This window comes from Geotrypetes seraphini, chromosome 5 (genome assembly GCF_902459505.1).
Source record: "Geotrypetes seraphini chromosome 5, aGeoSer1.1, whole genome shotgun sequence".
Lineage (NCBI taxonomy): Eukaryota > Metazoa > Chordata > Amphibia > Gymnophiona > Dermophiidae > Geotrypetes > Geotrypetes seraphini.
This window is the reverse complement of record NC_047088.1, coordinates 51,753,265-51,764,758: the sequence shown is the minus strand read 5'-3', so window position 1 is coordinate 51,764,758 and position 11,494 is coordinate 51,753,265. Positions and strand designations below refer to the sequence as shown.

General features: G+C 43.4%; 1 protein-coding gene across 1 annotated transcript in view; it reads left to right on the top strand.

The window, feature by feature from the left end:
• The first annotated feature begins 6,466 nt into the window (after positions 1–6,466).
• HMGN5 (high mobility group nucleosome binding domain 5) overlaps positions 6,467–11,494 on the top strand; it is a 39,291-nt gene continuing 34,263 nt past the window's right edge. The window contains exons 1-2 of the mRNA XM_033945974.1: positions 6,467–6,672; positions 8,213–8,236. Coding sequence (XP_033801865.1) covers positions 6,658–6,672; positions 8,213–8,236 — 39 coding nt within the window. The 5' untranslated portion in view covers positions 6,467–6,657. The remainder of the gene's footprint in view (positions 6,673–8,212; positions 8,237–11,494) is intronic.

The following is an 11,494-nucleotide window of genomic DNA, read 5'->3' as shown; positions in this document are numbered from 1 at the left end:
AATAAACAGATAATTTGTAATGAAAGGAAGAAGGATCTGGAACAGAAGAAACCTGAGAACTGAATGAAAGATTTGTATCCAGAATGTCACCTACATATTTCAGGGACTCTATCAATTGTAGTGGGGAAACCTGGAGAAACAGGATAAAAAGAGTGACCTGTGATGCAGAGAGCTTGGGATTTGGAGGGACTAAACACTAAGCAATTTGAAGTAATCCATTAATTGACTGAATCCAAATGGAGAGATCTGATGTATAAGGATTAAGAGTCGAAACTAGGGAAAAGGGATGCTATTCTTATGATTCCTGAATGAGGATGGCCAGTGGGTTTAGAAAGATTTTAAAAAGTAAAGGCAGTCGTACTGAACTCTGGGAACAACATAAGAATAACCATACTGGGTAACGAAAAGATTAGGTTCTTACCTTTGCTAATCTTCTTTCTTATAAATCCACACTTTATTCCAGGACCAGTGGGTTATTTCTGTCTTTGACTTTGTAGAAGTCAGGACTTTGTAGAAAGCCTCAAACTTCAAAGGCTTAAACCACTCCTCCTCTTACCTCATCACTGTCCCTGTGAACATCAGTCTTAAAACAGCCAGAAGCATCTGTAGAGGATAAGAACAAGAAAGGGGAATGGAGACACTCCCAGACAAATACGTCAATTCTACTCATATCAACAAATGCAACAATGAAAAACAAGAGAACAGGTCATAAAACATTAGAAACCTGAACAACAAAAAAAGGAGACACAGCCTGCACCCATCAGTCATGAACATCCTTCAGGACTACACCCCCATCACTGGGAAGAGATGTGCGCTTGGTAACCTATGCCACCGAGGAATCAACTTTCGGGGAAGCAAAGTGCTTTTTAAAGGCATCTGCCATGGGATAACGCCACACTATGGCGTGAGCACATTTCAAGGGACCCTCAGGAGTCTCCCAGATGTCCGTAAGAATCCAAATGAGATCAGGATGATCAAAAAAAGAGGCCTCTGGTCACTCATGAGGGAACATTCTGAAGTGACAGGCTGCTCAGACTGCAGCATTAATTCCTGGAGAGATTCAGAGATCAAATTCACAAGATGCGTGTGCTTGAAAAATCTGCACAGTGAGATCATCCCCCAAATCAGGGGCTCCGCACCTATCCAGATCTTAGAGATCCACCAGATCTGGGGCTACCGTGGTGCTCCCCTGAAAAAGTAGATGCATTGAAAGTGTATCAGGTACAACCTCAGGAACTACCGGCTTACCTGCTGGCACCCCCGAGGGGAAGCAGGAGAGAAGACCCTGGTCCACCAGAGCAGGGGTCCCCGTTGCCAGCAGAGTCCAGCGGAAAGGAAACAGACAGAGATTTTCTAATCAAAGTATGCCTGATACAGCATACTAACAAAATCCGGGGAAATCACATCCTCTGCTGCAGGAACCAACCCCTGCACACTAGGTTTGGACTGTTTGGAGGATTTACGGGGTTTTATCTCCTACAACGCATTTGCATTTCACCAAAACGTCACCAAAACTCCCCATGGCCCCACGACGCCATTTTCACGGGGGGGGGGGGTCTGTACAGAAGGCACTAAAAGACCCTCCTTGGAGGTTGAAGGCACCGAATCTGGGCAAGCCTTGCACCCCTCATGGGCTGCAGCACATGTGAAACATAGCTGTGCATCCGACAGCCATACACTTCAAATGAGACATCAATCCATGACATCCATGGAAAGTATATAAAATAACTTTAATCTTACATGCTCTCCATTTACCTGATTTGCCTTAGCTGCTTTCTCACACTTTACTACCTGCTATGTGTGTGGCTTGGCGGATGCTGTGTCGCTTATTGAAGATCTCCCCACGAAGAACGCCTTGCTTTCCTCTCTGGGGAAATGGAGACTTTTTGCCTGGCCTGGACTCTGCTTTGTTTCACCGTTGGTCCGGTGCAGGCCTCCAGTATGTGTCTCAGGCAGTAACACGCGCAGGTCTCCCCATCTCCTTCACTGATCTACAGGCGACGTTTCATCTTCTTCCTACAGATTGGTTTGCCTATCGACAACTTCAACATTATTTACAAGCTTTGACCCCGGCGGTACTGATGGAGGACATTCAAGATAAGTTACAGGAGGCCTCACGGCTCAGGAACCTATACCTTTGAAGTTTTATCACAAGTTCTTACAGGAGTTCTCCGGCACCTTGGATTGTGAGACTCTGGCTCAGAAATGGACTGCTGATCTCCAGATACCCATATCGGACGAGATGCTTCGTAGGGGTATTTGCCTGGGCAACTCTGCTGTTCTATCATCAGTTGAGAAATTATAAGTTCCTTCTATGCTCCGAAGAGAGCATATCTGATGGGGATTGGTTTGGGACATAGCTGTGGCAAATGCTCTCAACCTTTGGCAACTATTGGACACATGTTTTGGACTTGCTCATTGGTGTCTTCTTACTGGCTCCAGGTGGTGTCTTTTGTGGCTCAACTCTGGCAGTGCTCCTGGTGCCTACATCCGAGTTTTCTCTTCACTTTACAGATTCGGTTTCATCCTCCTCGACCTGGATGTTCAGCTTTCATTCGGAAGACAGTGTTGCTGGGACGGAAGTGTGTTCTGTTACAGTGGCTCTCACCTCAGCCTCCTTCCCTTTCTCAATGGAGAGCGTTAATGTTACAACAAATGTTACTAGAACGGAGAGACATTGCTGATATGTCCTCTAAAGCGGGGCGACTGTTCCGCCTATGTTGGCTGCCTTTTAGTTTAACTTTTACTTCTCATGTTCAACAAAAAATTTGGGATGCTTAGTATCTTTTTGGTAAATCTCTTTTTCTCACTCCCATTGCTTTTGTAATCTGAGTTGGTTGCCGCTGCTGCTACCCGGGTTGGGTGGGTGGGTGGGCGGTGGGGGGATTGGCGTTGTGTTATGCTGAAAATCTGATTATTGCTGAGCTGTATATTGCTGTGTGTTTTGCTTATCTTTAATAAAAATGATTTAAACATAAAATAACTTTAAAATCAAATCTGGGAAAAAATCTAAGATAGCCACCGAGGGCCTATTTTGACTAAAAATTGCCCAGGAAAACCACAGAGAACCCTCAAAAATAGCAATTTTAGGATTTTAAGGGTGGAGTAGAACATGTAGGAAAACCACCTAAAAAAAGAGATCGTGGGACTCACGAGAACTGATGGTAGCCATTCAGGGAGCGGCGTGGGGCCAGGCTGGAGCGCGAAAAGCTTGCTGCTGTCTGGTGTGCCACTGGCCACAAGATATGAGGCAGCTGTCCAGCGAGGGAGGAGCAGGAGCGCAGCTCACTCCTACCAATACACCGCTGGACCAAGAGAATTTTAAAAGGTACCCGGGGAAGGGGGATAAAAAACTGTTAATCAGCTGGGACTGATCCCTCCTGTCCCGGCCTACCACTAGACCACCAGAGGCGGGACAGGATATAGAGCCTGGCAGGAAGGGGGGAATTGGCTACATAGCCTGGTAGGGCAGGGAGGGAAGGGGGCTTGGTTCAGAGCCTGGCAGGGAAGGGGGCTGGGTACAGAGCCTGGTAGGGAAGAGGTGATGTGCAGAGCCTGGTAGGGGGGGACAGGGTACAGTCTGGCAAGAAGTGTGGGGTTGGGTGCAGAGCCTTACAGGGAGTAAGGGGGGCGAGAGCAGAGCCTGGTATATTTTATTAAATATATTAGTACACAATTTGGTTCAGAATGCTTTTTTTTCTTGGTTTTCCTCCTCTAAACCTAGGTGTGTCTTATGGTCAGGTGCATCTTATAGTGCAAAAAATACAGTACTCTCTCATTTTAAATGTGCTACTATGTAACTTTATGGTATGTCCCTTAGTCTTTATAATTTTTGGAAGAGTAAACAATTGACTCACATTTACCTGTTCCTCTCCATTCAAGATTTTATAGACTTCTGTCCTATCTCCCCCTCAGCCCTCTCTTCTTCAAGCTGAAGAGACCTTAGTCTTTCCTCATGAGAGTCCTTTCATCCCCTTAGTCATTTGCTGTACCTTTTCCAGTTCCAATACATCTTTTCTGAGATGTGGCAACCAGAATTGCACACAATACTCAAACTGCATTTTACCAGTGTGATAGAAACATATTTGATTTTTTTTCCTAATAATTTTTAACAGCATTGGATTTTTTTTTTTTGGTGTTTGGCAGCAGATTTAATATATTGATGAAAGATTACTGCCCAGAACAGCGAGAAGAAAACAGAGCAGGTTCTGTTTCTTGCATTACATGGAAATTTGGTTTTTCTAGTCAGTGTTTCTTTCTATTGAAGCTTATTCTTCCATCCAAGAATGGTCTGCAGGAGCTAGAAGTGAGTGTAAATGCTTGAAGGAAGTAGCAACTGTATGGATAATATGATGGGATGGGAACAAGGAAAGTAATGAGGTTCAACAAAAAATTATTTCTCATTGACTCTCTCACTATAGGAAGAAAAGGGCACTGAAAGCGGTACATGGAAAGTGAGAGCTGTGGATTACTAGCCTCTTGTATTTGTGGCACAAATTTAAGGATTGAATGTCTAGCTCAAAAGTTACTATGAGGTGGATATTTGGAATGCTTTCTGGAAAAGGTAATGGAATTCAAACAGGCATGCATGGGAGAGAGAGGAGCCTAAATGGCAAGAGGACGAACCCAAGCATTGAATAAGCCAGCTCCAAAACAGCAGTGAAACAACTTTTTGCATTTTTCAAAGACATGGGATGTAACTTGCATGGAGAGGCATTTTACAACCCTAACCACCTAATGATCCTATTAAATTGATTATTTCAGTCTACTAACAATCAATCATCTACTATATACTACTGTCCTATAAGGCCAATTTCTCTATAGGAGACTAAAAAATAAAACAAGATTTTGAGCTGGAGAAAAAGCTTTTCATGTCTAGCAATTGCATTGGGCTGTCCTTGCTTTAGTCTGTAAAAGATGTACTTGTGCAAAAGATGCTTAACTCCCAACACCAAGGTTCTTTGGCTTCCAAACTCCTCCTATGCACCATTTTGCACCCTCTCACTTTTGTTATTTTTTCACATCACCTCATTCTAGTAGAACTAACTACCCTCCCACATCTGTAATGTCCTTTCTTCCCTTAGTTTGATTTGATAAAAATGAAAATGCCTTCAGATTCATTACAGAATTTTAGACCAGAACCAGTGGTAACATTTTTTGGCTATACCTTCTTTGCCTCCTCACTCATTTAAAATGTTTCTCATAATCCACATACTACCTAATCCCCTAGATTTAACAAGGGAGCTTGAAAGTGTGAACTAGTTGATTCCCAAATTGCTCATATAAACAATTTGTAAGCACAGTTGAGAGCCAAACTGAAGACATATTTGAAGGTTCTCAAAAATTGTGTTTAATTTGATCAATCTCTAAATAAGTGCATCAAACCAACTAAATTAATTTTATGAATTATACATGCAGCGTTTAAAGAGGGGAAACAAGAGTCCCTCGTACCAGGTCTTAACTGGATCAATCATAGGAGGGGGGGCCTCTGGAACTCAAGGTTATGATGTTATGTCTAAGAGTGGGGTAAATATCCTGCCGCACCGACTACCACATCGGGCCATATACCACTATTTTCGCGGATATTTCAATCCCTGCATTGTGCCCCAAGATGTCCCCATGTCCAAACATCCCCACCCCCTAGTGAAGCCATGAAAAATACTAGGCACGGTGGAACGGCAGCGTCCAACATCAGTTCGTTCCGATCCCATTCTTTAACTCACACAGCGTTGCCAAAAAAACAACAACCCTGTACTATTTCAGAGGGAGGGAAAAACCCGACCCGACTAGCCAAAATGCTTTTAGAACCTATCATTTTGAAGTTTCCATAGAATGTTTTTCTTTTTAATGGAGGTGAATTACCCTAACGGCTAACGATGTCTTGGCTCAACTCAGGAATGTCAAGTGGGGTTGGGAGCGCCATATTGAAAGGGGGAAAAAATCACTTTTTCTCTATTATTTCTTAACCCTAAGACCGTGGGGATTCCTTTCAAGAACCTTAGAACATTTAGAATTACTAAAACAAAATGTCGGATTTAAATAAAGAAGGACAACGTTGCACATAAGATTAATAGCCAGAAAGACTCCTTCGCCACATTCCATTTTTTCGCCATAACACGAACAAAAGTGGGAGGTCACAATTTCGCGCTCTCTCTTCCAACCTAACCTGCTTTGGAGCATACTATTTAGAGAGGCGGTTACGCCATCTCCCACTAGTAATACGTCTCGAAATTATCCTAGACTTACAACAGCAACCAGTCTAAAGAAGGAGAGACTCGCCTATAAACGCAGCAACGGATGGCTTTTCAAAGTGTGTCAAGTCTGTGTGTATATACGTCGGAGCGCCAATGGCTCGCGCTCAAGTAAAACTCCTCCTTTACAGTTTACTGATAGGCCGACAGCTGTACAAGCAGTTACTCCACTGTCTAGTCCTCTGACAGTAATTGGAGCTCCGGATTGGTCAATTAGATTGTCAGTCTAGTGACATAGGGTCCGACTCGCGCTTCCCATTCATGCAGTTAGGTTGCGTGTTGGTGTATTTTACTGTTTGCTATAAAGGGGTTTTCACCTACTGTTCGCTCACATTTAAAACTAATTTGTTAATATAAAAAATTTTGATTTCTATTTTTGTAAACAGTTCATTAGTAGTACGCGACTATGCCCAAAAGAAAGGTAAGTAACGTCGAAATGTAACTAAGGGGAGAGGAGGAGGACCTGGATATAAATGATTTGTGTGGTCGTGCATAAAATTAAGTTTTATTTATTTATTACGGCGAAACCCATGCTAGAAATTTGTTTCTGTGTGGGTGGTTGGAAGGGACAATTGCGGGGTAGAATTCGGCCGCAGGCAGTGTCCCTCTCACCTCAGACTCTGCACCAGTCGGGCGCCGCGCTTCGAGTTCACTTTAGGCTGCTGACTGCGGGCTCCATGCTGGTTTGGGATTTGTCATACGGCTAGTTCGACGCGCGCGCAGAGGACGTAGGAAGGTCCCGCAGCAACCGCGCCAAGGTGTGTGGGGGTTTTGTTTGTTTGATGTGTTTTTTTGTCCCCTTCTGCGGATTTCTTTTTGTGTGTGTACCTGTAAATCCCCCCCCCCCTTCACCCTTTTCTTCTTCAATTCCTTCTTATTCCAGATGGTTGTGCATTAGCGATCCCCGAACGGTAGGCGGCGTAAACATTACTGTTATCCTTGAGAGGGGAGGGAAGAGTCGAGTAGCACAATGTAGCCCCCCTCCCCTCTTCCTTTTGAAGTATCTTGATTAAGGTTTCTGTACTGGCGGAGCCTGAAGCGTGCCATTCAGTGCTCTTCCTTCAAGTTTGGGAAATAATTTCGAACAATGTTTTCAAAGAAAATGCTACACACTGTAGTTGTTACCATTACTTTTTGTTTTCCTATCACCCGCCAACCGGGATACTCGCTGTCGTCCACTATCATTATCCCCCCCCCAAAAAAAAAAAAATCGACAGTAGAATTTTAACTTATAGGAATAGTTGAGGAAATAAATCGTAAACTGAATAGCCTCCGTCAGGGGACATTCAAGAGCTGTTGCTGCTTTCTTGATAGTCTATAGCTTCCAATTTGATTTCTGTTTTATTTTTATGCATTTCGGTGTTATCCTTGAAAATAGCATTCATGGACTTAGCCGTATGAGAGAGGGAAAACATTTAAAACTAAGCATTACGATGCACAAGATATTTGGCGGGACCATTTTTAAATGTTGCCGATGACGTAGGACGTTGGTGCGCGTAACGTCCCAGCAGCGCTGGCGGGAACTGTAGTATCTGTTTCAAGGATGTAATAATTGTACTGTATTTTAAACAAATCTTCCTACTTGCATATTAAAGTGTAGTAAAAGACATGAATATTTCTGTCGTGCGCTTTTACAGACTATTTAAGCTGTCTTTAGGGAAGCTGTTAACTGAGTCTTCAAAAATACTCAATCGTAGATTCGTTTGGAAGACATGTTGAGGGAATAAAGAAAATGGAAGCCAAATTGACGTCCCTAGTTGTTTAAGTTATTAGGTGGGAAGCATAATGTCAACTTTAATCCATGCCAATCACGGTTAAAGAGTTTTCCTAACGTTTAACTCTTTAAAGCATATACGTATGTAAAGTGTTAATTTAAGTAATGTGTGACGCGTTTCGCTGGTACTGTTCCAGAACAGATTCATCAATTACTGTACCTAAAGCACTTTCTTTTATTTCTATAGGCTGAAGGTGAAATAAAGGAGGAGGTAAGACTTACAAGTGAAAACGAGTTAAGATTGCATTCTTTCTCTGGAGCTGATGCAAAAAACCTTACTTACTGCAAAAAACCTTACTTATGGCTTCTACCACAAGCTTTCTGTTAAAAGTTGGCCATGGGATTTAATGTTCAACATGAGAAAAGTGGGGAGTGACCTGTACACATCAACCTGTGACAGTGTTGAGTTTCAAATCATTAATTGAATACAACACATATACAAATAAATGTTAGTCCATATGACATATCCTTTCAGATGCTTAGTCTGTCTTGTAGAACCTTTCGAACTCTCTTATAGGGGTATTTGTATGTGTTGTATTCAATAAATGATTTGAAACTCAACACTTACAGGTTCATGTGTACAGGTCCCTCCCCAATTTTCTCTTGTTACTCACTGTGGGGTTTGCTCTGGTTTTTTTTTTTGTGATTTTATTAAATGTTTATGCACATTACTGCTGCAATAATCTGCAGCTTATTGAAAAATGTCATCCTAACTAGCTGGCTCATGCACTGGCCAGTAGGGTGTCATACAAAAAAATAAAATAAAAACTGCTGGCATATTTTTGGTAAGGGCCCCCTCCTCTAGTAATAATAATAAAGTTCCCCCCAACTCCATCCCTGCATGATTTAAGCCTTCCTGATGTCTAGGGGTATTCCTCTCACCTTTCCCTCCCTGAATGAAATAAAATACTCTATGGTGTCTAATGGCATGCACTGCCCCCGCCCCAACCTGAAGAGGCAAGATTGAATTCCACTTACTCCTGTCTCACTCTGTGCATTCTGCAAAAAAACTGCGTTGGTTGGCAGACTGGGCCCATCTGGTGCATCGTTACACCGTTTTGTAGATGGTGGTGCTAGATGCAGGAGCAAGTGGGCATTGCTGCTGCCCTTCAGGTCTGGTGGAGGTGCTTCTAAAAGAGAGGAGGGGGTGTATTTTTTTTCTATCGGGGATGGATGGGTTGGAGCATGGGAAATGATGGGGCCCATTGAATCACCAGGGACTAACTTTTTTTTTTTTTTTTTTTTTTCTGAATTCTGGTGAGGGAGAGGGTTAGTCTTGTGTGTGGAGGGGAGATGTGATAGTCAAATTGGGACACTTTTTAGGGAGTAAGCTGGTTCTGTTGTGAGAGGTGCCAGTCATATTGGGGATCTGGAGAGACATTGTTTTAGTGGGGCAAAGGGGAGAGTGATGGAGCTGATTCTGACTGGAGAGGCAGCTCCGTTCCACCCTCAGACATGGCAGTAGGTTACTGATATTGAATTCCCATGGTAGGCATGAGTGATCAGTCATTTAACATGTATGCTAAACCTCAATGCAGAGGCCATTGATGAGCAGGTAAACCATTCATTAAGGGCGTGCTTCAGCCTTTGGTAGCTTTCTGCATCAGCCCCTGTATCTGTAATACAAAACAAACTAAAAGCACTAGTGCTAGGGCCTTCAAATGTCTGCTTTTTGCGCTTTTTTCAGTTCATTCATTTGTTACCTAGTGCAAACCATTAGAAGCTACAAAGTTCAGGGAAACAAAGAATAAAAAAAAAATTGCAACAATACACAATGTAATAACAATAATAATAATAATAATAATTTATTCTTATATACTGCCAAACCATCTATTCAAGGTGGTTCACAACAAGAAGAGGCTGAAGAAATAGTGAATTACATACATAAGCATCAAATGTTTCTCAGAAAATACAAATTGCAATTAAATCATCTCGCCAATGCATAGAGCAATACAAATACATTGTGCATAACTAACCATTCCAAACACAATGACAGCTCACAATCCAATAATCTAAGATAACTTCTAGTACAATGTGTTTAGTGGTACTGAACGCTAGGGTCTTGTATCCCAACCAGCAAGTTGCTTGCAGAAAACTGTCAATCATGCTTCCCAACTTCACCTCCTTCCAAGGAGTTCATATGTCTCTTCAGCTTGTTTTCTGCAAACAAGTTGCTCAGAAATGTTTGTTTTTGATCTGCTCTGCTTTTTAATTATTTTCAGGTATTTTTACTCTGTGATCTTTGGAGGCTTGGTGCCCAGATGTTCCCACTTGGTAGAAGATGCAGATTTGCATAGTGGAAGTCTGCTGCTAGTGAGATCAGCCCCTCGGGGACACTTAGCTAGCCAGCCTACTGGTATTTTTTTGCGCTCGAGGGCCGTCCCCTGCGTAGCTGCTCACATCCCTGATTCAGTCAGGAGCTTGAGTGCAGACTGTGTGGGCTCCTTCCCGGCTTGGCCAGGACTAACAGTGTACTGGCTGCGTGGTCCTCCTTTTATGGCACACTTTTCCAGGCTCAGCCTTCTCAGAGTCCTCTAGGGCTAGGGATCCGCAAGAGGCATGTTCTTAGTGGAGGAGACCACTCCCAGCACCCTTCAAATCTGTATTGGCCAAGTGCAGTCGCTTAAGGGCCACAGAGCCCAAGAGGACTGGCAGGGGGTTCCTGCCAGGGTCGAATGGACCCCCAGTACCAGATTTCACACCAGATTTTGAGCCTAATGTGGCATACTTGTTTGAGCTGCCAAGGTCCTCGGCATTTGTTGCAACATACCAGTGGTGGTGCAGGGGTTTTCCCTTCAACAGGTGCCCCAACCAGACAAGGACGCAGGCTTAGAACAGGAGGTTCGGTCTATTAAGACTGGGAGGATATAAAGTCTGATTCTCAAATCAACGCAGACTGCTAGGATCTAGACATAATCTGGGAGAGGTTCAAAATCGAGGTCTGTGTTCCCTTGCCAAACTGGTTTCTAACGTCTCCAGGTAGCTGGAGAGAGCCTACAAAGTTCGGGCTACGTTGTAAAGACTACTAGTTCTTTGGGCCATAGAGCCGGTTTTGGATGAAGCCTTGGGCTTGGGCATATATTTTGTCGTGCCAAAGAAAGGCTCAGATGACTGCAGACATTTATAGACAGTCCCTACTTGGAAGAGCTTACAATCTAACTTGGGCAGACAGATATAACATTTAGGGTTGGGGATGCAGAACCCAAGGTGAAAGGAGTTAGGAGTTGAAAGTACTCTCAAAGAAGTGGGCTTTTAACTGGGCCTCCAGAGACGGAGCCTGCCATAGGGCAAGCATACGGCGCAGCAAGGCAGAAAGAACGGAGTCTGGAGTTGTCAGCTGAAGAGAAGCTCATGGGAGGGATCATAGGGGGAGATAAGTGAAGAGAGATAGTAAGGGGCAGCTGAGTGAGTGCATTTGTAGGTCAGTAAGAGGAGTTTTTGAATTGTAGTCTGAAACAGATGAGAAGCC